Raw genomic sequence first — 26,780 nt, 5'->3', positions numbered from 1 at the left:
AATAGATGACCAATTGTAGTATTTTATTATTATCACAAGGTTATCAATACATAGAATAAAATAATGAAATATCATAAAGTGGCATTTTTATATGTACCTATTTATACTATGTTTTATTTAGTATTTAAGTTGCAGTCTCCTCCTATATCATGATAATAAAGTCCTATTAACAAATTACCATAATAAACATGTTTTACTTGTATTTCTATTAATTATTAAAATCGTACCCATTACTCGAAAGCCTTAATTCATTGTCATTACATGTGTTCATTCTTCGAATAAAAAAACGTCTGATAAAATCAACAAAACAGACACATAGGTGTACCTATGTGTTACAATTGATTGTACTAGATTTTAAATGTACAGGAAGCGTAATCAATTACATTTAACCATTATAATATAGATCAGATCAGATACGGTTTGTACATCTGTAATTGTCAAATGAAGCATTGTTAATAGCTACCATGTATCTACCAATTTACTAATTGGTTTTAAGAATTGTAGATTACTTTAATCTATTAATGTATCTAGGCATAGAGAGAGATACTGACTGATAATTCAAACTGCTGGATTTGTAGAGTAAGTCGGAAAGGGTAAGATGATAATGATAATAATATTTTTTTTAATATTTACTTTAACATGCTTACGGGATAAAGAACTATTCTATTATGAACTCTATTGTGATAGGTAGTAAAATAATATTATTGGACACTTTTTGATCTTTACTTTTATAGAATAATTTGCTTTTGGAAACGAAATTACTAATAAAACTGAATAAATTATTCTAAAGAAAATGTATATTTCTTACAATACTACAATTCAGGTAAAATTAACTAAAATAAACAATTTTACGATTATGGATACCGTAATTATCAGGTCTAATTTAGAACCATCCGAAAAACTTGTGAAATAGTACCTGCGTACTTCATAATATTTTTTTAAAGCAAAGTGGAATTTATTATAATTGCGTTAAATGAAAAAACAACAGATGATCGCGCTATTCATATAAATGTATAAATACTATTATTAGGCTGCAACTTCGTGAACTAATTTAGTGTACGTCTATGAATAAAAAACATTATTTTTATTCATGGTTGTAAATATGTATGAATAAAGAGTTTTCTCCAAATTTCTACAGTTCCCGAATTATAGGCTTCAGTGTCATCTAAAACGTAAGTAGTTCGTAATTATATTTATAATTACTAAACACAGTAATTATTTAAAGTCTTACGCAGTCTAATATTATACGTTGACAACTTATTATAAATTTCACCACGAAAGTTAGGACACAGTGGCCAGTTGCTGGTGACATAGAATTCAGGCCTCGGTCGGATCTGGATCGCCCACTGATCGTCCATGCATTCATAAATATCGACCACGCCATTACACAATTTAGATTAACACTAATGGTGTGCGGAATTAAAACACTGAACATTTCGAAAGAACGCTGATAAAATTGTATGGGAATGTTATATTGAGAGTGGAAACTACTTCAGTTTAAACCATAATACATCGGTACAAAATCAGTGAACTACTTGTTGGGCAATAGGATCATGACCCTATAGTATACGTGTATACATAGAAATGGAAATGTTTGGATTTATTGTAAAATAAATTTACAGGCTTTTTAACCGTAGAAACAGAAGTAGTCAGGGCTATCTCGGCGCATTATCAAAGGGGTCCAATCATAAAGTACTTAATTACATCACACATCAATCACCCCCTACCCCTCCTTCGATAAAGTGGTATGTTATGTGAAAAGGAGTGGAAGAGGTCTCCTATGTCATGATGTCATTGAAATATGACATCATGACATAGGAGACCTCTCCCAATCGAATGTCGAATGTAAAATAAATATTGAAAATTTGTAACAGATATGATTTAAATATGGAATTGAAATAATTAAATATCTACATATATATATATATATATATATATATATATATATATATATCGTATGCGAATAGATATATACCTACTGATAAATATAGAAAACCAAATAGGTATAGATAACCCGCCATTTCATTATTATCATTTTTAAATTATTTACACAGGATATTTTGCACCTTATTCTTAATGTGTGAATCGATAACATTATTTACACATATTGTTAGTGTGTCTGTACAAGTAGGTTTACGTACTTGGTATATTGACACGAAATTACCTGCTATGGAAACATTGCACTTACTAATTTCTTTTAGTTATTTTTTTAAATAAGCGAATTAGTTATTACAGTATATTTTTAAGGTTTTTAGTTTTAGGTTCATTGTTCTAGTATATGTATATTTATTTATTTCCGTATAAATAAACTACATATATTTATATATATTACAATTGTTATTTCCAAATGTTAAAAATTATATATTGTAAGATTCTTGTTATATCCTTTGATAAAAATTTATATCGAGTATTTTAATGATAAGCATGGAAATCAAACTCTCGTGATTGATTACCTGCTGACTTGTAACAGAAAGGATATCTGCATGTAATTAAATTAAATTAACAGCTTTATAGACGTCACAAATGCTCGAAGTTCTTCTGCCTTTTATAGATCCTACACTATGCTTCTATAATTTTAATCACTCTTGTATAATTTACTATCAGTAATCATATTAATATGGTTAACACAATTACATATTTTGAAGGTTCAATAACCTCTGAAATTGTCTTATTCTGCTACTGACGTACTATTCCGAAGAAACGCTGATGCGGAGATGATAATATATATAATAATAATTTCAGTAAATTTCTCCATAACAATTTCACATGTATGGAATTTCGGGCTCGGTGGTCTAGCGGTTTAATTCCGATGGTCGCGGTTTCGATTCCTCGCACGGTCATTTTATATATAAGTATGATTTGGTCTTATTGTTTTCTTTATGTATTATGTATTTATTTACAAAAAAAGATCTATATATTTAAATCAGTTGTCTAGTATCCATAACAAGATCTACTTCACTTGGGGCTGGATGGCGCTCTGTACATTATCCTGACATATTATTTTAATGGCTCATGAGTATCGGCTTCCCCTATATGGATGAATACAGCTTTAATATATGACAGTTTGATAACCGTAACCGAAATAGCTGGACCTAATTACACTCATTAATACAAAGAATATAAAGATCATAAAACAAAACACTGTCTAAGTTCTATTAACATTCAAGACAAGCTGTGTCCACAACTCCATAACCTGTAGGAATGCAATGTACAGTAAGTGTTAATTAACAGTCATAACTTTTAGTATTGTGAAATTTTTATTTTTTTATGACTTGGTGCCAAACGGTCTCTCTGGAATTTTGAATTATACAAAGTTATGTCCTAGACATTAGAAAAATATTATAGCTCAACGATACATAATGGACAGATTCAATTGGATCATGATTTTGATATATATCGAATAATGTCAGTTAGTTTCTATCAGTCAGTTAGTAATAACATTTTTTTTATATATAGGAAATATCAAACATGCTGTCGTCCTACTATACAGTAAATAGTAACCGTTTCCTCCTGCGTGATCTTTCCGGAGCACTAATACAAATATATCACATCTCCGTACTTTGTAGTGTCACTGTCTCGCCCACTAATTGAAACATAGTTTACAAAGCAAGCTGCTTGGTGATTGTCATAGCCGCGATAGGGGTACCCAGATGATTTCATAAAAAGTCTGGTGGGCTAATCGGCTTATAGTAAGTATTTTATGGACAATTAGTCAAGAAGGCACTGATTAATGAAACCTTGTAGGGAATTCGCTTTAAAAAGTATATACTTTTAAGTCGTTTACTATATTCTCGGCAAAAATTTAGGCTTTAGATGGTAGGCGGAGAGAACTGAGTGCCGATGCCTTCTATTCTTATTGCAACACCACATATAGAACTCTGAGTTCACAATTTTATTGTGACAATTTACCCCTTTATTTAAAAATATTTATAAGTGACGAGAGTTGTAACTCGCATTTTCAGTATCCTTTGTTGCTAATATATCTATTACTGACATCTCTAGAATGATGTTATTTATGTAGTAACGTCATTTTATACTTAATATTTTTCAGTCATTCTATTCTTGTTCTATCTGAAAATCTTCACATTAAGTGGAAATAAAAATTGAGGATTATAAAATCCTTAAATTTAAATTTAGTTTATTAAAGTTTATGTATTCTATTTTGTCCTCTAATAATAAAAAATCTGGCAAAAAGTCGGCAGTAGAAATACATACATACAGCATCTGATGTCGTCTTCCGGTAAGCATCAACAAAAACCTATTCATTCACAAATTCTATTCTTTCACTCACAGGCTTCCAATTAAAATAAATGTAAAATTATTTAATAAATTTAAAATGAGCCGTAAATCAATATTTTCTTTTACTAAAGAAGACTACTAGAATTTCCTAATTTAAATAACAGAAATAATCGGTATGAAATAAAGAACTTACCATTTTATTTGTCTAGATAAATATTTGTACATCTCTAGATAAAGCTTATGGGAGCATAAATAATATTTACAATCAAATAATGGTTATATTTTGATCATAAGTATTAAAGCCATTAAATAAATCATAAATACCGTGTCTTATGGCTGTAGTTGACAGCACTGGATCTATTTAGTAGTGCTCACGTATTTTACGCAAGCTATGATACAATGCCTACTTACTATTAATACAGGAATATTTAGTAGTTTATGATATTTCCGACTAGGGATTATACTTAATTTAGATGATCAATAAGAAAACATATTCCGCCACTTATCTGGCGATATCTGTTTTCTTATTGATCAACTAAATTAAAAATATACCTATGTGTATAATATGTTTTTCTAATGTAACTGAAAATGCAAACAAGCTGACAGTCCATCTGATGGTAAGCAGTACCGTCACCTATATAGGTATACATGAACAGAACTACGGATTTCGCATTATTATGTAAAACCTGTAACACCTCTTAATGGTAACCATTCCAAAGTACTAAGATGCCTCTTATACTGTAATTTCGCTGCCTAATCGTACTCTACAATCAAAACACAGCTTAGAAGTAAGCTGGTTGACGACTGAATTAGGTAAAAGTGAAGTATCCACGCAAACGGCTTTCAACAGTCTTCCTCCATGCTGCACATGTTAAATTTTACTAAGTGCAGTTAAGTCATAACCCCATTTAATGAAATAAACTCACGATAATATTAAAAAGTATTTTGAGACAGACTTCTTAACATTCCATGAACTCGCCGTGCTAGTTGGGTAACCATAAAATCAAGGAGTGAAAATTTGAGTAGATTAATAGATTTGTGACACGAGTGTAAGTGTAGATTTATGTTACTCTACAGATGGATATTAACATGTAATTAATAATATTACTTGATATGTAGATACATGCATTATAAAATATTTAAATCTAATTATGTGTGCCACAATAGTAGGCATAACTAAAATAGAAAAGAAAATATTTGACTACAAACATATGGCATACTCACATTATAGATATGAAAAACAGTAAGGGCCCTTGAAGTACCATGTTGTTGCGAAGCTATATGATTTCCCACACGTGTATACGATCAACGATCGCAAAAACTAATATCACTTCTAAAAAAACAAACGTCCAATGTATTAAGAACACTGAGTCATACTAGTCACACCATTGACTTATCACTATTGATGGGCAAATAAATACGTATTAGTTGATTGAACTTTTATAAACAGTTTCAAATTTAAGGCACATTTTTCCAAGCTTCATGTTACACCATCGCAGTTCATTTTCATAGTTGACTATCCAAACAACAGCCGAAGATCTGCAAAGAGAGGAAATTAGTAAATTATTCACATCGGAAACTTAATGCAAAAATAACGAGAATAATAAACGCTTGCAATAACTTAGATGGGACAGGCATGATGCCGGAGGCGAGATACACAATATTCTGATACACAACCACCACAGACATGTTGTAAGCACGTCTATAAAAAACACATTATGTTCAGACGGCTCAGAATATATGTTTATTACTAATTTCTCCATTATATCAAGTATAACCAGAAAATAAATGTGTGATGTAAAGTCCTACAATGTTTACATATTTGTAATCCTCAGCCTTTTGATGACAATCCCAAATCCTAACTTGGTCCTTATGATATAATTCAGAGACGAACTGAGAATGTCAAGATACCTTGCTTGGTATCTCCCTTGAGGAAGATTATATTACACTTCTCTGTTCTGCTTTTTCCAAAAAAAATCTGTTTTTAATAATTATTGCACATTATACCTACCATCGTACTAATCTATCGGCTGGGATTATGCTATACATTGGGACATTACCATGTGCATTGCCACATCAGATTGTAGAATAAGTTTCCACCGAGGTTTCCCAAAAAGATAAAATGTCAATTCCTACATTTCTAAGGGCCTACGTGATACTAAAACAAAAAGCAAATTCCAATATAATAATAACCCGTGTATCTATATCAAGCGTCTTAGTTAGGAACATTGAAATCTTGTAATACGTGAGCGCGTGTTGAACGATCTGATTTAAAAATAGAAAAAAATCTCGACAACCGCCAATGATCGATCAATTTCTGACGTAAAACAAATAACTCAGCCTATAAATCGTGCCTCTATTCAATTGAAGTACTCGGTTTCCCACACGATCTAAGGAGAATATTTACTAACTTGCATTATAAATTAAATATTAATAAACTTAAAAGAAGAATATTTGATGAGCAGACAGCGATTTAGATAAACTGCTCTGCTGAAATAATATATAACGAAATCCCGAATTAGTGAGGATTTGGACCAGCATGTAATACTATACAAAATGTACAAACATTTTATATGTATTAATGTCTAATAATTTATTTATATTAAAAAAGCAGATTTCTTTAATTGACAATTCAATTACATTCTGTTATTTTTTAAAGACGACTCAAAGTATCCTCCTAAGTTTAAATTACCAGTTTATTTAATACACTGCACATGCACCAATGAATATCTGCACCTAAAATTTCGGTCAAGTAAACGTTTACATAATTTCATCTTTATTAATTATAATTTTGTAGATTGTTCATATAACTTTCTGACTTATTTTTAATTCTAGAAATATTCACACTAAATATGTAGTTATGAAATTTATCAATTTGTTTGATATTCTAACGTGAGGAGGAATTGTTAGTAATGGATACAGATGGCCTCCTTTACCGACATTTTAACAGGTTGACATCGACGCGGTCTCTGCAGTTATGTTCTCATGAGTTCATGATGAGTTAACTAATCTCCTATCAATGTAGGCTCATTGCTCCTTTAGCGCAAATCATTAGCGCATGCGGCTCTATAATTAAAAAAAAACATATTCCTATAATTATGTATTATATAATCACGTAAAGATTACGTTTAATGAGTAATTAATTAATTAAAATATAATCAATTTAAATAATTACTTTATTGTCAATTAGATACATTGTCAAAACAAGAACAGAAAAACTTAGTTAATAATACATATATTAAAACGGAAAAAACACTTATATAGTTGTTAATCTATTCGTTAATAAAAAAGTCTACGATGATAAATGAATGGTCGACTATTAAAAAATCAAAATATAGTCCGTTGGTATGATTCACTCTGTATATTCACTGCTGTGTGATATTTTGATGGTCGCACAATAGCAGTACTTGTTAGCTACTCCAGTAATAGCTACTAGCAGTAAAAACATAATTAACGAGCGAGTACCCACTTCTTTTAGTTAGACACTTCATAACTGAACAGATTTGTCATTATAAATACTTCCAAATATTAAATATCGGCTGATTACTTCTACAATATAATACTCTTATAATCTTAAAGAAAAAACAAAATATGATAACGAAGGACAAAAGAGATACAATATACAATACCTGCAACACATCTTTATGTCACGCTGTAAGGTACTACAATACCGTACAGATTATTTATATACTCGTAATACAATGACAATTGTAGCATTTGGTAGGAATAAGGTCGTAAAATGATTTAGATTTATATATACCTACGTATGTAGATACTAAATAATATTATTCTGTCAATACTGAATACAAAGTTTTCCTGCTGCGTTACTGGTACATAAAATACAAGCTACTTTATCTGTTAATGCATCTTTCTACTGGTAAATGAATCTTTAAATCATATTAAGTATAATGTTTCATGATTTTATTTATTGCAAACAATAAATCAAACGATAATAGTTTAGATTAAATAGCATGAATATTTGAGTTGCTACCAGAAATATTGTATGTAATTTAGTAGTACTGAACTAAATACCAAATTCGTATAAATCGCGATCATCAAGTGCGGCGCTGGTCATCGTACTGGCGGACACGAGCCAGACGATCCGCCTTGACAGGTGAGACACCGTCAACTTAACGCCAGTCCCAACATTCTATTTCTGTCTACCGTGAATAGTTCCACTAACATTGGGTCCGTTTTCTGGGTGGTCAATATCCATTTGCATTTCTCGTCTTACTTCTCTTCCATTCAGGGATTCCATTTTCAAATTGTTAGTTTTGTATTTTTTAATTAATTAATGCACCAATTGCTTGATTCGGTATAAATATCGACGGCTTCGGTGGTCTAGCGGTTTACTTCCGATGGTTGCGGGTTTGATTCCTCCCACGGTGCAAACATTTGTATTCATGAATACTATTGTTCGACTGATAGTCGGGGTGTTTTCTACGTATGTTATATATGTATTACAAAAATATTATCTAAGTATTTATATCAGTTATCTAGTACCCATAACACAAGCTCTGCTTACCATGGTACTAGATGGCGCTGTGTTGTCCAGGGTTATTTATTTATTAAATATATTTATCAATGCTATTTGAGTATAACAAAGATGTACAAAAATATTAATAGTGATGTTTGTGTCTGGACACATATATATAGTAGTATAGTACGAGTAAAGAGAACTAGATCATTAAACATTATTAAGATTTTTACATATTTTCACGCAACGATTACCGCTTACTATCAGCTGGTTTATTACCTCATTCCAGATATTCCAATTGTAAAAAGTAAAGATTGGCAGCCCTATTATTATTAAACAAACTATCTACATATGTATAAGAGTGTTCTATTTTAACTTTATCAAACCAAGGCCCAAGGATCATTTTCTATAATTTATATTCTCCTATAGAATTTTAATGTATTATGACATGTTTTGTTTTTTTCTGTTGACTTTTGATGGGTTTTCCTTAAAAGTTTTAACGCAAAGCCTTGTCCTCCTACGCTCAAAATGAAATATAATTTTATTAAAAATAGAACATACAGATTTACGTCTTCTAGATCGGACATTACTGCCCTACAGTACCCTACAGTTCCGATTCCGATTTGCCTTAATTCTTTCCTAATAAAAAATCTCTCTTCCAATATTCCGGGCAATAGCCCGGAATATTGGAACGGAATTAATTATTAAATTACAGTTTTCTTAATGTAAAAGTTTACTTGTGTTACTCTGTGCTATTCCATAATGGAGTAATAAGAGCAGAAGATCTATTTTTTTAAACACTCTCGCTTTTTGGTAACCCTTACATAATAAAAAATATTTTTTATGAATCAGCAAGAAAATGGGCAAATGACATTACGTTGTCATACCTGATTGATAACATGATTATGGGATAAAGGCTAAAAAATTGTGACGACTAAGTGTATTTTGGTGATAAATTAGATGCGGACTTATAAATAGAGAACAAAATCATTTTAACTTAGAAAGTAATCTAAAATACGAATACAGTTAAAAAATATCGAGTACTGCACAAAAGATAATAAGTACATATAGTATGTATGTATGTATGTAGTATGTATGTAATTAAGGTGCGTCGAGAGGCAGAGATTAACTTAAATTATATAAGAGGACTATTTTATACTTCCGTAATGTAACATTTTTTATGACTTTTGTTAGACTTTATAATTTATAAATAAAAATCAATTATTATTAAGTAGTTTGTGAATTTACATTCGCATCATATATCAAAATATTTTTTTATTAAGAAATGTATCCAGAGATTTTTTTATTAAGAGATGTAGATATTAAAATCAAGTAACTAAAGCATTGTCAGTAATTTACTCATGCAAGCTTATTCTTGTAACAAAATAAGGTGCGCTTTCTCACGGGTAAAGTAGTAGAAATGCAATATTCAGCTACAAACTCAGTGCAACTTATTATGATATTCTAAAAGGTGGTCAATATGTTTGTCCTTGATAGTTGCATTGATAGCATAATCGAGAAGATAGAAAATGTTACGTAAAACGTGCTATCAAAACATTTATAAGTTTATGACCTATCTGTAATCACAAAGTACGCTATTACAATCAGTATTTTAGAATGGCAGGTATAATCAATAGACATCCAACATAGTTGTTAAGTACAATATATTTCAACACAATTATTCACTAATCACCAAGGAACTTTCTACTGCTTGTAACAACTAGCAGGTACATAATTAGATTTATTTAAATATTGACTCTGGTCAGCAAGAGCATGTTTCACTCCCGTAACCCGACCTCAAGGCGCTATAACAAATCAATAATTTTGACGTTTCAATTTGTTTATTGACACGTTTTTAATCTTCTCCCATTGTTTATACGTTCGGAAGCTCTTGAGGTTTGTCTTAATAAATATCGTCGACAGTTCATACATTTTTTTTCTCATGATGAGTGAACGATTCAAACGCATGCAGTCAGTAATGACCATAAATCTTCACCTGTCTCATTTTATTCGTTTTGTTTGTACTTTGATAAGCGTAACAACCTGACATCTTGTTGAGTTTTATCTATATTACATCTATCTATTTCAAATAAATGTTCCTATATTTATTTAAATTTTTTATAGATTTGGGTAATTTTGTTCATGATTACTAGGACGTGGAAGGGGAAGATGTATTCGACTGTCGCTTCAAAGTCGATAAATGGTCGAATGTGCGGCCTTCGTTTAGCTCTACATCTGTGGTTTTGATGGCATTAGACATATATTATGTATCTAATTGACGTTGTTATAGTTTGGAAAATGGTATGTGAAAAATTCGTCTACTATTGCTGTTAGATTTTTTATAGGTACGTAAGTAATTAGTTAAATTGAAAAAAAACAACTAATTCCTATGTTTATTAGAATTATGAGACCCAAAGCACTTCACATGACATAGCCATATATGTACAATCGTAACTACATTCTAATATTATAGATATTTTTAACATCAGCATGTAGTATCAGATTTATAGGCTAGCTATGTTAGCATCAACTTTATTTAAGATTAATAATGCGAAATAAATTGTTGTTCTTTTAACATATTTTAAATGCAATATATATTGCTTAAATATTTTCTTAAAACTGTATATCATCTGCTGGACCCTAATTAATATATTACTTAGTCGATAATGTTTCGAAATCCTTATATGAAGATGTTTTTCTTCGCCATGACCGGAATTAGATTGAAATGGTGTCAAATCTTATTGTAACTACAGTTGTCTAAGCTGGTGCCGTATTACCAAACAACTGATTAAACATAACTGACGTCTGGAACGATATACATGCCAAATATATGACTATTTAAAGACACGTTAGCGAGCTACTATTCTTTCATAATGTACTACTAGTTTGAAACAAGTAAATTGTTATTTCTTTTTAGTTTAGATATCTACCTAAATATTATGGAAATTAATTATTTATAACGAAAATACACCGCCTTAACTTCACATGATCGTAGGTTTGATTCTCGTAGAATACAAATATTTGAATTCATTGTTATGCTGTCATAATCTGAATTTGTATTGGACTAAGTATGTTGTATGTTATTATTATATTATAGATTCTATGCTATTTGACGGCCTCGGTGTTCTAGCGATTTAGCACACCTCTTTACGCCTTTACCTACTTCTAATGGTCGCGGGTTCGTTTCCTCGCACGGTACAAACATTTCTATTCATGAGTATACTACTCCCCATTACTAACAATTCCTTTCCCCCAGTCAAACTGAAGTTAATCCTTGTTAAGATAATGAAACAAACACCAATATATATCTGTACATAAATATCCTATTTTGCGGGGGAAAGGGTTTTGTTATCATTGTGTGACCTCCACCTGGTTTCCATTAGAAACCATCATAATAAATTGCTGGTGAATTTGTCATGATGGGCTAACTGACCTAACCTCATACTCATCTTGTCATCCTCCACTGGTGCCCCGACAGAATAAACCATTAGCGCAGGCGGATACACTATTCCATTATCATAATAAAAAAATATATCCTATTTTGCATATTAAAAGGCAGTGAGAGGCCCTTTATAAGAAGTAATTGTATCATATAATAATGATACATATAAGATGAGAACTGTGTCATGCTATCACTGACTGATTACGTATGTAATCATTACTGGTTAAGAAACCCTTTATCTAGGTAAGTAATGTTTTCCTATAGTCGTAGGCTTTTCTTTAGGTTATCTTTGCGTAATTAGATAATGCTCGCACAATCTGTATATTATTTGCTAAACACAATCCTCTATGGCAGTACAAACTACAATATTATATTTAGTGAGGATATGTTTAAACTCAAACATTGATTTTGCAATTAGGGCCCTTACGGGTAATATTAACATATTTATTCACGCATAATGAACTAATCACAAGACTAAGTGCAGATGTGCCTATACTAACTACTTCATATCGGTGGGCGGGAGATTACTAGTAATGGGGATTATTGGCACCATTGCTAGTGATGTATCCTGTCATCTCGAACTAAACGCGGTTCTGTTAGAAACGATCATGGTAAATTCCTTCTGAGATCGACACAATAGCAAAACTCACCTAATTTCATCCTAATTCCATTTTTAGGGGGGATGCAACGTAATGTACATATATACTATATTAGAAACTACATCGGAATTAGCAAATTTGTACAATTATACTAACTATAACCATAATAACAATAATTCAAGATAATTCACACAGCGCTATTTAGTTCTTAACTAAACAGATCTTTTGTTTAATGTACTGAACAACTAATATAAATAATTAAATATTTTTTTGTAAATACTTACACAAAATATAGAAAAAAAACTCTTACAAATGATTGTATTCATGAATATAGAAGTGTTAGTATCGTGCTTGTCATCGAACCCGCAACTGTCGGAAGTCCGAGTAAGCCCATATGCTAAACCGCTAGACTACCGAGACTGATACCATCAATTATTTATGATTAAGATGTTGAGTAATATCCATTGTAATAATTGCACTGCCATATCTCACCATGTAATCTGAAACACAACTATGTAAACATAAAAGCATTGTACTTGTACTAGGAATATGTGACGCAGAGGTACTCATGTAAACGATTATGTCTTCTAATAAAGGATTACATAAATAAATTTTCTCATATTAAATCTTTGAAATCGTGACAATTACATAAAAATACATCACTGTATTTATACACTACTATTATATACTATTATACACAGTTAGTTTCGATAACCTCGGTGCTTTAGCGCTATGTTTATTACTTTAGTTAAGGGGGGAATGGTCGCGGGTTCGATTAACAAATATTTCGACAATACAAATATTTTGTATTCAGTACTATATCTATCAGTCGATCTGAGTGTTTATCTTTATTCGAGTATATTAAGTCAATATGTATTAAAAATTATTTAAGTATGTCTATCGGTGCTTACTCATTAAGCAAGCTCTAATTAGTTTAGGACTGAATGAGACTACAAAATATAAGTAGATATTGTCTAAAGTAAAAAATTATCAAAATTAGTTCCGAATTAAGGAGCATATACAAAATATACAACATTAAAAAAATATACAGTTATTGAATGCTGAACACTAAATTTCGCACTTCGTGACTATTCTATTTCGTATAAAATAGAAGACGTCAATTTTCACAGTTAGTTTCTAGACAGCGTTAACGATCACGTGGCGTCTTTGACGATCTGTCGTAACTCGCAAGAACGCCGCCGGCTCTGAATATAGTATGTATTTAAAATTCTATTTAGTGCGATAAGCACGCGTAAATGGGTTATCGTACACTCTTACTCATCTCGACGTAAACAAATAGATTGAGTAAAAATAATGAAATACTATTTGCGCTCGTTGTGTACAGACATATTTATAAAATTGGAGTAAAGAATTAATTTTAGTTTCAATTATAGCTCATCTTGTTTTGTAAGTATAATTTATCGGTTGTTATAGAACTGATTAGGCACACGAAAGAATTTACGTAGATTTTCAGTTGTTTGTAAACCCATATACATATATATAGAGTATCAAGTACGTAAATACTATGTAATAAGTGATAGACGGATTTGATGCTATTCTATGTTTACCACACTTATGCTATTCTATTTTTTGTAATAACGTTGAAACAAATGTGTATTGTGCCGCTGATTTTTCCGAGTAAAAATAAAAAAAAACTACTAGTATCGTCTATGAAGTACAAACAATTTATAAAATTGATGTGGTTATATAAACACAGAAACAGTTGATTACATTTTATTAAAGTAAATAGATCGAGTCATCCTTGCCTTGCTTTCAACCAATTATTTGGGGTCGGTGCAGTATGTAATCTTTTTCTACTAGTCCCCATCATCCGTCGTATCTGAGCTTACTCTCCTTTTATACCTATACTTTCACACAGTCAAACTTTTCTTCGATCGTTCTCTCCATTTACATACATCTTCTTTTTGATCTTCCCTCACTGCTGATGATCTCGACTATATACGCTCTTGTCGACCAGCTCTCGCGATCGGTTGAGCTCAGACGCCTAGTGTAGTGCAGCGCTGACAGTAATATTTAGCTGACTGGATATCTGGTCTGACCATCGAATGGGACTTTAGTCTCGAGGTATTTTACCCTGTATCTTCTCTGTTACCATTGTTTGTTACATCCAACTACTTTTATATTTAATCTTAATACTCCCTCTTCCGCATCACATGTCCATACAAAAATAAATAGATAAAGTAAAAATAATACTTGCATCTATTGGATATATTTTTTTAATGTTGTACTAAGTCTTCCTATTGTACAATGTCGCATCTGTATCTAACATTTGCGTGCGTCTGTACATTCCCGTTACGTAATCTTACAGTAATTTAAGCGGCTCAATTCACTGCTATCTGCTTTCCAATTAGCACTAAGTCAAAAATAGATTCGTGTAAATTAATAAACAATTGTCCACTATTTCTGTATCTGTATTGTTTTTATAAAATAATTTACTAATCTTATGAAACATGCTTATAAAGGTATATTCTTTATTTGTATCATTCTATAGTTCAAAACAATTTACCGCCGTCAACTATACGCCTAGATTTTTGGAATTACGCAACGAATTTTTAATGCAGATTTACAATAGGTAAAGTGATATAAGAGGAAGGTTTATGTGTATAACAGATGAATATTATTGAACAGAAAAGCCAAGAAATCCGTAAATTTGGAATGCACTCGTGCGAATTCGGTACGGGTGGTTCGCTAGTATTTTATAACATTTTGGTCATCCTAATTTAATAACTTTTTGTCTAATTACATAGTCAGTCAAGTTTCTTACTGATTCATCTTGGCTGACTCTGCATCCCCGCTATATTCAGATGCTGAAGATAAGAACAATAAGCAAAGAACTTGAACTAGAAATATTATACTTTTTAATAATGCTTATATTGATTTTACTTGAATACTATTTTTTTGTATTCAAAATGCTGGTCATATAAAGCAAAATTAGCAATGCAGTTCACTGAATTCATTATAAATTATAACACTCATAAAGTTTATACTATCTTGGCGAAACCAGGTTTCTCCTAACTTTGTGAGTGTCGTAATTGTTATATATCTATCTATACATATAAATAAAACTGGAGTGTATGTTTGTAATATTGAAATAACCATTTTTTACATTCTTTACATACATGCATATGAATATAAATACGGTACATACACCAAAATAACATTTTTTACGTTTTTATCTGATTTTTTTGTTCCGGCTAATCTCTGAAATGGCTGGACCGATTTCGACGGGACTTTTTTGGATGTAATAAGGAGTAACTTAGGCTACTTTTATTTTAGAAAAATAAAGTAAAATTCCACGCGGACGAAGTCGCGGGAATAGCTAGTATATTAATATATATGTATTATATTAATATACTAACTGTCCCCGAAAAAAAAGTGTGCTCAAATTGAGCAAAGTGAAGTGATTCTGGTGTCCATTTTCTTCAAACAAAATTCGCTATCTCTCTCTTTATAATATTATAGTACAGATGTTAAAGAATGCAGAAATATAATAACCAATAACACATGAATACCGTGAATGCATACGTAAAGCTTATCGCAGTAATAACTGCAACCTAAATAGCGTGTGGACTCCAATAGAAAAATCACACGATCGAACCAGCTAAACCATCCACCGATATGTTATCGCGCCTAATTCGTGTCACAGGACTGCACCAACGGCAGATTGTATCGGTTGCACCGTGTTGGTCGTCAAATGCATCGGATAAATGATTCAGACTGATACTACAAATATCTAATACCTACACACTTACAGCTTTATAAATAATTTCTAGTTTAATCAAGTTGAATTAGCCTTTGGTTCGTACAGGTGTATTACTAAGATCTTTATGTTTTTTAAACACTATACAATTTATCAATATACTTTCTTCCTATAAATTTTGTTTATTTTGCGTATACTCACTATAGACAAAAAAAAACAGATAATTTCTCTTTACATTAAATGAAAAAATTTTTATTCGGGTAAATAAAATTTTATACATAAAAAATAATTGAAGAAGGTTGTCATAATATTTTCAACATATATAATATGTATAACATGTATGTACAACTTGTACATTATGTTGGCTTAATATTAGGCAAATTTGACTATGAGCTATATATATAGTCAATTTTATTTAGAAGTCAAAAGTTTAAAAATTAACATATTTTGCTAATGTACAATTACATTTTTATGTATGTAAAAAATACCTTTCATTACTCAATGAACAATTTAAATATATATAGAAACAATGTCCGTACGCCGTTAGCCATAAATCCTTGATAATAAACAATTAAACCGAAATAATCTGTTTATATAGCAGTACCTTTACGTTTTTAGTTCGAACATGCTTCCAGTAGCAAGTCTTAGAAAATAAAATAACATATGTATATGTATTTATTTCTGTTGATTAACAAAAGTGAATAAAATGAACTTAATATATAAACTTATTACCACGTATTATTTCCATAATCACACTTTATTTTCTGATGTCAGCATGAAGAAGTTTATGCATGCATGTATATGGCAAAGAAATAATAATATTCATTTATTGAGTTATGAACTTTAAAAATCCCAAAAAGTATCTAGATAGATATATACAAAATGTAAGTACTTATGCATTTTATTCACATGTGTCTGTAGATATGAAGTAATCTCTTTCCAGACTGTGAATTATATATACATAACTTATCTAATTAATATGTTAACCAGATTCAATTTCCTCTCCGACTCTTTTGTTATTAAGAATTTGTAGTCATTAATGGAATTCTTACATGTATTTTAGTAGGCATATTATGTTAAAAAGTTCTTTGACCCTGAAATCTTCCAATTGATCGACATATCAATTAGTAGTAATGTCAACATCTCCGTAATAGCTTATATTATTAGGATAATAAATATTATTTATGGTTTTTATGGTAGATACCTACTAACTGTGAACCACAGTTTTATTTCTTGAAAATATCACACGTATGGCGTTTTCAAAAAATATTTATTAGTTCACACTATAATATAAAACTATGTTCCAATTTTTAGATTTCTAGACCTAATAATATTTGTTGATTGACCATATAATTTCTTTGACATATTCTTTAGTGAGTATGTATGTACTATTACTATTCTACTGAGAGTTCGAGTCAAATATAAACGTTGGTTAGTTTTATATAATAGAATAGAAAATACTTTAATCAAATAAATTTTAATTTAAACACTTTTGAATAGTTGTACTTATTTTTAGTCTATCGCTCATTCGGAAACCTATATAAAAATTCTATGACTGAAGATTTCGTGAACAAATAACATTTCAGCCAAAGTTAGGTATCTACTCATCTTTAAACGTACGTAGGCTAAGTCTGGTCTTATGTATAATCAGCCGTTTATGTATATGTAGGTTATATTGTACAAAACTCTTTTTTATGTATAAGCATAATGTTTATATAGCTGTAAGTATAAAATAATATTCCAAAATCATTTAAATATAAACTTCCTCGTAACCAAAAAACACGTGTTAATTATTGTTAGGATGTGATTATCAAACAAATTCAGTGGAATAGATAATGATTATAAATACCTAAGTACTTTTAACTACCAAATTTAATTAAATTTTAGTTCTATTAATTAGTAATAAATATAAATAATTAATTTTATAGGATTTAAGTATTTATATTTATTTATAATATATTATTGTACTAATATAAAAATATATATAACAGATTAAAAGTTATTAAGTTCTTATTAAGTTCAGTACAAAAGGTAGTCTTATCGCTAACGCAGCCTCTTTCAGATTACTTTGCATAATAAGAACAAAAAAATATATAAATTGTATTTTTTTTATACATATCACAGAGGATAGTTAGCTATAGCTAGCGATATTTGGGAGTTTTAAGGGCCCACCTGAGGTTCCCGAAAATGGCGATGAGGAAAACTTATAAAATAGATAATTCGCTACTTTGTTTTATTTACATCGTTTATTATCTTTTTTATTGCTGTAGTTTGTTTGTAAACCGACGTGAACTTTATGAGAAGAATAATTTACTAATACTTGTTATGTTAACTTTTTACGTTCCAACAGGCGCTTTTATGTTACGTTTCAGGATCAGTTTTTTTTAACTATTAATTATTAACGGGTAAACTTTTTAAGTAATTAGTTATTAGAAATAATTAATGTATTTAATAGATGACATTAGTTTTTTTTTTAATTTATAAACGACTAACTTTATCGCACTATATTGCTCGCATAATGTAGCTATTTTCTAGGTTATACCTAAATATATAGTAAATAACTAATAATCTAGTAAAATAGCTACATCACGGGAAAGAATTTTTAAAATCAAGGTCAAGTAAGTATCAGTAACATTATTATGCAATACTCACAAACAAACATACAAAAAATCCAACGTTACCTCTTTATAATATCAGTATATAGTGGATAGGTATATTGCAGTATGTTTAATTTTGATAATATTAGAGGTATTAGACCTAATACCTACCTCATATGATATAATGCTATCTATTCATAATATACATTTTCTCTGTATAAGAAATAATATAGTATCAAAATGTTTAAACTATAATATATTTATATACATTTTAATAACTATATACGGTTTAAAAATGATGTCGTAAAGTCATAGTTTAGATAATATTCAATAACCGAATGACCTTGTCATTAACTACTTTATGCTGCTACTACAGTATATTTATTGATATCATAATCTAATTATCTCACGCGACTTCATCCGCGTGACTTTTAACATAAACATAGACTACTTATTTTTAATGGATGAAAATGATGATGGTGCACCTAACTGCGCTAATGATATACTGACGAAACAACAGTGGAAGATGTTAGAATTAGGATGAAGTCAGGTCAGTTAGCCCATTGTGGCGAATTTACTAGTTACTGATGTAAACCTATATTTTTTGTGTAAGTAAAATATTAAAAAAGGTGACACTCTACCTGTTGGGATGTAGTAACCCTCTCCAATATACAATACATGTGTTGATCCTAAGTCAGAATTCACCAATTCGATGTCATTCACATGACCGTTATTGATCCGGACTAAAATGTAGCCTATGTCATCCAGCCCAAGTGCTATGCACATATGAATCTCAGTGAGTTTGTTTGTTATTTCGCTTGGTCAATGCGAAACAACAAACAAACTCACTTTTTGATATGTAAGTTCACATATTACTACCACAATATAACCTTAATTCAATTTTTATAATTAATTTTGTAATAGTAACGAAATGACACTGAAAAAAAATCAAACACAGAGTACATTTTTATAACTACATAGATTTATACAAATAACAGTGTTATCTTAATAACATGAAATAAACAGTGTTTGGTCAGTGGGTCGCCTGATTTAGCATTAGAAGCTTTATTAATTCGTTATTTGAACTCTGTGTCTCCACCAAAGATGCTGTAAAAAAGAAGTTCTTTATATGTCAACTAACTAGGACCACAGTATCCCCGGCTTCGACCGGATGCTCATAACTTTATGAGTTTTGTATAATATTAACATAGTATATATATAGCCTAAGAATATAATATAAAATAAAGAAAAAGTTGGAGTCGTGACGTATCAACAGCTAAAGGGACTGATAGAAGATCGTGGAAGGTAGCGGGAGCTCCACCGACAAGAGCACAGCTCTTAAATTATGAATGAATATAGCCTATATTACTTTGGAATAATATAACTTTAAAACAGCGAAAGAATTTCACAATTCCGTGCAGTGATTTCAGAGTTTACTTATCTAGTAAAAACACACTCTCGTTCTTTATAACATAAACCCAGGGAAGTTACCAAAAATTTTACATTTTTATAATTTAAAAACTATAATTACATGTATATTTTATTAAGAGTGAAGTGGAATCAATACAAGTATGAGTAAGTAGCGGTTAAATGACCTTTGCGAAACAAAATCGATTCAGTATCGATTAAGTCGTAGATCGAAAAAACGTGGTACTGATAAAAAAAACAACGATCAAATATGTATCACCGTCAGCGCACCGATGGTCGTTTGCATAAATTTCAATTTTAATGAATGAATTCTATTACATGTGATCTAGTTAATTAAATTAATGATTTAAATTAGATAAATCAATTCGTCAGGTCAATTTATATTGCTGTATATTTTAATTCTATAATAGTTGATATGTAAGCAAATAATGGTGACATATCAACGGTACTTTTGTAATATTATAAGGAAATAGAGCAAATGTTATCACTAAATATACTTTATTCTAAATAGGCGCGACGTTGAAGGGTTAAGGTTAAATAATTGAACTTTGGCGCACATCCGTTTTTCCTACAAAAATGCATGTACCAAAAATATATACGAGTAAGTACTAACAATGAAATTCCCTCCTAAATAAAAAAAATATTGTAATAATCTACAAATTAAGTGAAAACACGAAAAACCTATACGAACCTGAATTATTATGTTACTATATGAGGAAAAGTCATTCACACATCCACAATTTTTTTTACCAGCCAGTAATTATTAAGTTAACAGTGCAAAAAAGTTTTTTTAACGAAGTGCGTTCGCGTGCCGGGTGCCGCGTGCCGCGTGCTTGCGGGCGTGACGTAACCGTAGCACGTCCGAGCGGCAAAGCGCTTAGATATCGACTATGCCGCTGTATGACCAAACAGGGGACATACTTCAACTAGAATTTAACTATTGTATGTATGTACAAAGCTTCCTTTACCTGACTGAAAAATATAAAGCATTATCTAAAATGTTACATATTCTTATTTGTTTTTTTAGTTTAATGAGTTTTAAAATCACTAGTTTAAGTATATCTCACGGCTAACTTTGCCTCGTTGGTCTGGCAGTTTACAAAATTTAGATACTTCCAATAGTCGCGGGGTCGATTCTCGCAAGGTACATTAAAATTAATGAATATTATAATACGTATTTTTCAGATTTTTACGTGTCTTTTCTGAATATATTATAAATGTATTAAAAAAGTGTTAGTAAGTTTTTTCATTAATTGGTTAGTTACAGATAACGGAAGCTCTGCGTAATTTGGGACTAGATTACTTTGTGTGAATTGTCTTAAGTTATTGTTATTATCATTCTATTAATATTATAAACTCCAATTTAGATAGTATGGATGTTCGTTACTTCGTATTATTGGTACACAAATCGGTAGATTTTAATAATACTTATGAATAATTCAATTCTCCATTTAGCATTTGTTTTTATAACTTAACTACTTCTATAAAATAAAAGTGAGGTAAAAGATTCACGCCTATTGTTTTTCCAGCAAAGAGCGATCGTCGAGCCACCTACGCTTTGGTCTACTACAACTTCGAACATTGACAAGGATACTTTTTATCTGATATTGTTATATCCCTATAGTGCCATAGTGTTTTTAAATAATTAACGGTATTTTCCTAAACATTGATTTCAAGGGATTGCTGGCAATCAGCCCAGAGCTCCAATTACGAAGAGATATGGTTTCTATTTATATCCATATATATATCCATTGTAACCTTCAACAGTGATCTGTTAGATCAGTAGTCGTCAGATATCAATACCAAATTATTACAAGGACAATTTTTAAATCAATTTTTTATATAATTCGTTAATCTTAAATGAAGGGGTTGTTGCTAGCAATATTTTTACATTCTGAAGTTTATTTATTTACATTTCATATTGTTTATTATTTTCATATATTTCCACTATATGTATTGAAAATATATAATGTATATTAAGTTTCTTTATTTTGTTTTATCGATCGTATTTTTTATGACTTTACAGATTTTTCTGTCTAGCCAATTCTTTTATTCAAAACGATGAATATATGTACACATACCCGTACTCATATGTGTATGTCTTGTTTTTATAGAGTGGATTCAAAGGTAAAACACTACTATAAATTAATAGATATTTTGATTTCTGTCTTATCAATACTTATCATGTAGAAATATATTGTCTATCTATATATCTTATTTCTCTAGTCTATTCATATATTTTAGTCGTAACACATTCATTTATTTGAGTAGATCGGTTATTTTTGTAATATAGTATATATTTATCGATTGTTAATAATTCTGATTATTTTAATAAAAATTAAATTGTAAAAAGTCTAATCACAATAAAACTATACAAAATTCACACTCAGCTTATGATGTGACACTTTACAAAGCTGTTGGTCTAAGCAGATGGTGCTTCTCTTGTGGTGTCCATATAAATTTGATCCAGATCTGACTAAATCTTTTTGAATAAACCTTTGAATTCTGTTCTCTAGACATCAATTTATTGATGTATAGACTGACCAGAATTCAAAGGAACAGGTATTATTGTTTCTGTTTACAAAAGAAAATTATTAACTATTGAGAATAGAAGTATCACATTACAAAATTATATAATGTTTTGTTGGCAGGTACATATGGCTAATAAGTTTGCATTCCCATTCAACATTGAGCGTTGTTGATGCGTGGAAACCTCATTTGACGTGTCCAAGAGTAGCCATAGCCGCGTCCCAATTTAGTGTGAGAATAGTGTCATTTGATTGAAATTTCCCATTTCCCAACAATTCGTCAATGTCTCAACTCATTTCCGAGAGAAAACGTGAATTTATTTATGTTCTCGTTATATTTATATTATTTCGCTAATAGTAGATTTTTATATATTTGTTTTAAATTATATTTATAACATGTATTAACGCATATTTTTTAGAACAGCAATTCTTTAATTAATCTATCTATCCTTCATATCAAATTAATATGTAGGTATATATGTATTTGCGTACAATTGTTTCTTAAATATATATAACCACTCTTTTAAAAACACTAAACCTTTATCTAATAGCATCATACATACAATGATATCAATATACCACATTGAGCAATATACCAGGTTGCCCTCCACGCGGTGCCCCCTGGAACCTATTGTGATAAGTTCCTGGTGAATTTGTCATGATGAACTAACTCACCAGACCTCGTGCTCACATTTTCCTCATTCTCTATTGGTGTAAATTGTATACGCAGACGGGTACAATGTCCAAAAAAAAAAATCAAATAGTTTCTCATTAGGTTTGTGACTTGAAATATGAATATTTACATGTTATTATATAAACTTAGTTTAATTTATATTTTATGAAATAAAAGATTTTATACAATAAAAATATTTTAATTATTTCATATTTTTCCGCCAGAAGCATATCTATATAGTATTAAATTCCAACTCCAAAATGTTAATGGTTCTGTTTATACAGATAATAAAATTATTATCAATGCTAATCGTTCTAGCTAAATGTTACTTTGTGTACACTGACCAGAAATTGTTACAGACAAAAATGGACGGTAGATCACGACGTTGCAATTCTGGGCAAGGACGATGTCTTAATAGTCCCAATTAATATAACACTCTCACGAAATATTTAACAAGTAAAATAAACCCTTCGGTTTAATTAGAAACATAATACACCATGATTATTAGTTAATAATATTCATGTTTCGTACCATGAGTTATGCGATTATGGCAAATCAAACTAAACCATATACGTTAATAATAAAGCCTAGTATCGCTTTATGTGCAAGAATTTGGACACTGGATAATTAAGTGACAGACAGCTACGTTCTTAATGTACTTACAAACTCATTACGCATGTTTTACCAATGGAACAAAAGCATACGTGAGGGCATATCATTTTCCTAAACATCTTAACAATTGCGAGTATTGACTATTGTATAAGGGTTCCGTTATAGACTGATTTATTTGATATTATAATACTAACAGAATTTGCACAGTTTACATAGAGTTGTATAATTTTATATCATTTTCATCATTCATCTTTTGTAAGTAGGTATGCTTAAAATATACTGAAAACAGTGGAATTATGATGTTATACCATTCAGATTACAATATAGGAATAACATGGAATGAGTTTATCTTTTCAAAAGTACCACTAATTAAACTTTTATATTTTTTTATGTTCTAATTGTATAACATGTACAATATGTACAAGAACTTTATATATTATTGTAATGACACATTTAATTTAAATTAATTCTACAACTTTGTAAATGAAGATTCATAAAAACAATATAAGGTTCCGTTTGCGTTTTTAAATTAGGAAATTCGAAGAGTTTACATTTACAGCGCTAACAAAAATTTTCAACGTAACAAAGTTTACAAGTCTTTAACTTTACTATTTTGAAATATATCTTTAAGAAATATTCCCTTTATAAAATAATGGTTCTTCTAATGTTTTTAAACAGAGTACTCTAAAATGGCTGCTCCAAGTCGAGCTGCGTATAGAAGTATTTTAATCTTAGCGAAGTTTGGCCGAGACTTCTAATTGCCAATCTTACAAATGTTTTGTATTCCAAACACTTTGTGATTGCATAATTATTAGTCTTGATACAGTGTCGTTTCACCGGTGCGATAGAGATATGTACTGTGGACACCCACGCGAGGTTCTCGTCTTACGCATACAAATATTTGGTTGTGTGTCGTTCACAGATGATATTTGGAAAATGAGAAATCTAATGGAAACTGGCACATCTATTTTTAGATTGATTAACCTTTATACATTTTTTTTCATATTTTTAGAGCCATTCAATTAAATCAAGGCATAAATTTCTAAATATGTATTTAATTTGATTTAGAAATGAAAGATTCTGCCAAACATACATTTTAACATACACTATTGTCATACACATTTACCGTACTTATTGCAGTGGCATTACTATCACAAATATTTTTTATAGTCGAGAATTTCTGAGGAATTACTAATATCTGTACTAAATAACAGGATGGCCATTATCCATCAGTCCATATTGCCATGCATCACAGCTCACAGCATCTACTATAAATTCTAAGGACATGTAATAAAAGTTGCTTTTGTACGTATAAAAATTAAATGCCTTGACATTTAATTACATAAACTTATATACATATCTACAAAAAAACCTTTTCTTTGGTAAGTCATTATATCAGACGTAGTTTTATTATTGCTCCTACATTATCTTATAAAATAAAAAAATTTAGGCTGCAATAGTATACCAGACTGTAAAGTACATGACTTGGAATTTAAAATATTTGGATCATGAGTAAAATTTTAGAGATACTATTGGTGAATATTATCAGTAAAAGACGAAAATAAAATTAACACATGTAATTAAATATGTAAAAATACGCCGAAAATCTGAAATAAATAAATAACAAAGTATTATATATGATAATCGTGAAAAAACAGCATGACATAAAAAAATACAAAAATACATCGTATAAAATTAGTAGTACGACACTTTTTCACTCAACAGTGTTATATTTATTACATATATATATATATACCTATGATTTTACATTTATAATACACATACATTACATGGTTTGAAGATTTAAACAAGGGTAGGTACTTCGCGCGAGTCGTGTCGTGAATGGCGACTAACGAGTAGATCTTAGCTAGGGTGGCCAATCTTAAAACATCTAGCCTCGTACGAAGAACTTGTATATGAAATTATATATTAATAAAAGATTAATTTAACTACAATATCATAGAATTTAATTTATCGATTTTCGTAGATCAAATTCTCGTACATACTTTTACGAGCATGAAAATATTCTACTACCGAAGACCAAAAATCTCGTACCAGTATGAAATTTTCATACAGTGGCATCCCTGATCTTAGGTGAACTGGTCTTGTTTGTGAATGTAAATAGTGTGGTGGACTGACACTTTCTTCTAATTAATGACACTATGATACACATTTGTTAGTTATCTGATTTTGCTCGCAATTTCTTATACCTTCGGTATATTTGCTTTTATGCATATCGGTGTACCTACAGAAATAATTTTAGAATATTAATAATGATATGGTTATGTAAACCAAATTTTTACAATTTACCTATACTAATATTATAAAGTGGGAAAGTTCAGGACTCTGCGTGTCCGCAATTTTTTTCAAAAAAAATAAAATAAACTTCAAAATCTAATGAGTGGTACAGGAGATGAATCCACTGTATCAGTTTTGAAAATTCTTTTAGTGTTGGATAGCCTAT

General features: G+C 30.1%; 1 protein-coding gene across 1 annotated transcript in view; it reads right to left on the bottom strand.

The window, feature by feature from the left end:
* Window positions 1-21,366, bottom strand: part of LOC131853861 (thrombospondin type-1 domain-containing protein 4-like) — a 116,790-nt gene extending 95,424 nt beyond the window's left edge. Inside the window, exons 1-2 of the mRNA XM_059204931.1 lie at window positions 21,195-21,366; window positions 5,464-5,778 (exon numbers count right to left, since the gene is read on the bottom strand). Coding sequence (XP_059060914.1) covers window positions 5,464-5,504 — 41 coding nt within the window. The 5' untranslated portion in view covers window positions 5,505-5,778; window positions 21,195-21,366. The remainder of the gene's footprint in view (window positions 1-5,463; window positions 5,779-21,194) is intronic.
* Between the last annotated feature and the right edge of the window lie 5,414 nt (window positions 21,367-26,780).

The sequence above is a fragment of the Achroia grisella genome, unplaced genomic scaffold, assembly GCF_030625045.1.
Source record: "Achroia grisella isolate CSIRO2021 unplaced genomic scaffold, CSIRO_AGI_Agris_v1 utg906, whole genome shotgun sequence".
NCBI classification, from domain to species: domain Eukaryota; kingdom Metazoa; phylum Arthropoda; class Insecta; order Lepidoptera; family Pyralidae; genus Achroia; species Achroia grisella.
This window is presented reverse-complemented; position numbering and strand designations above follow the sequence as displayed.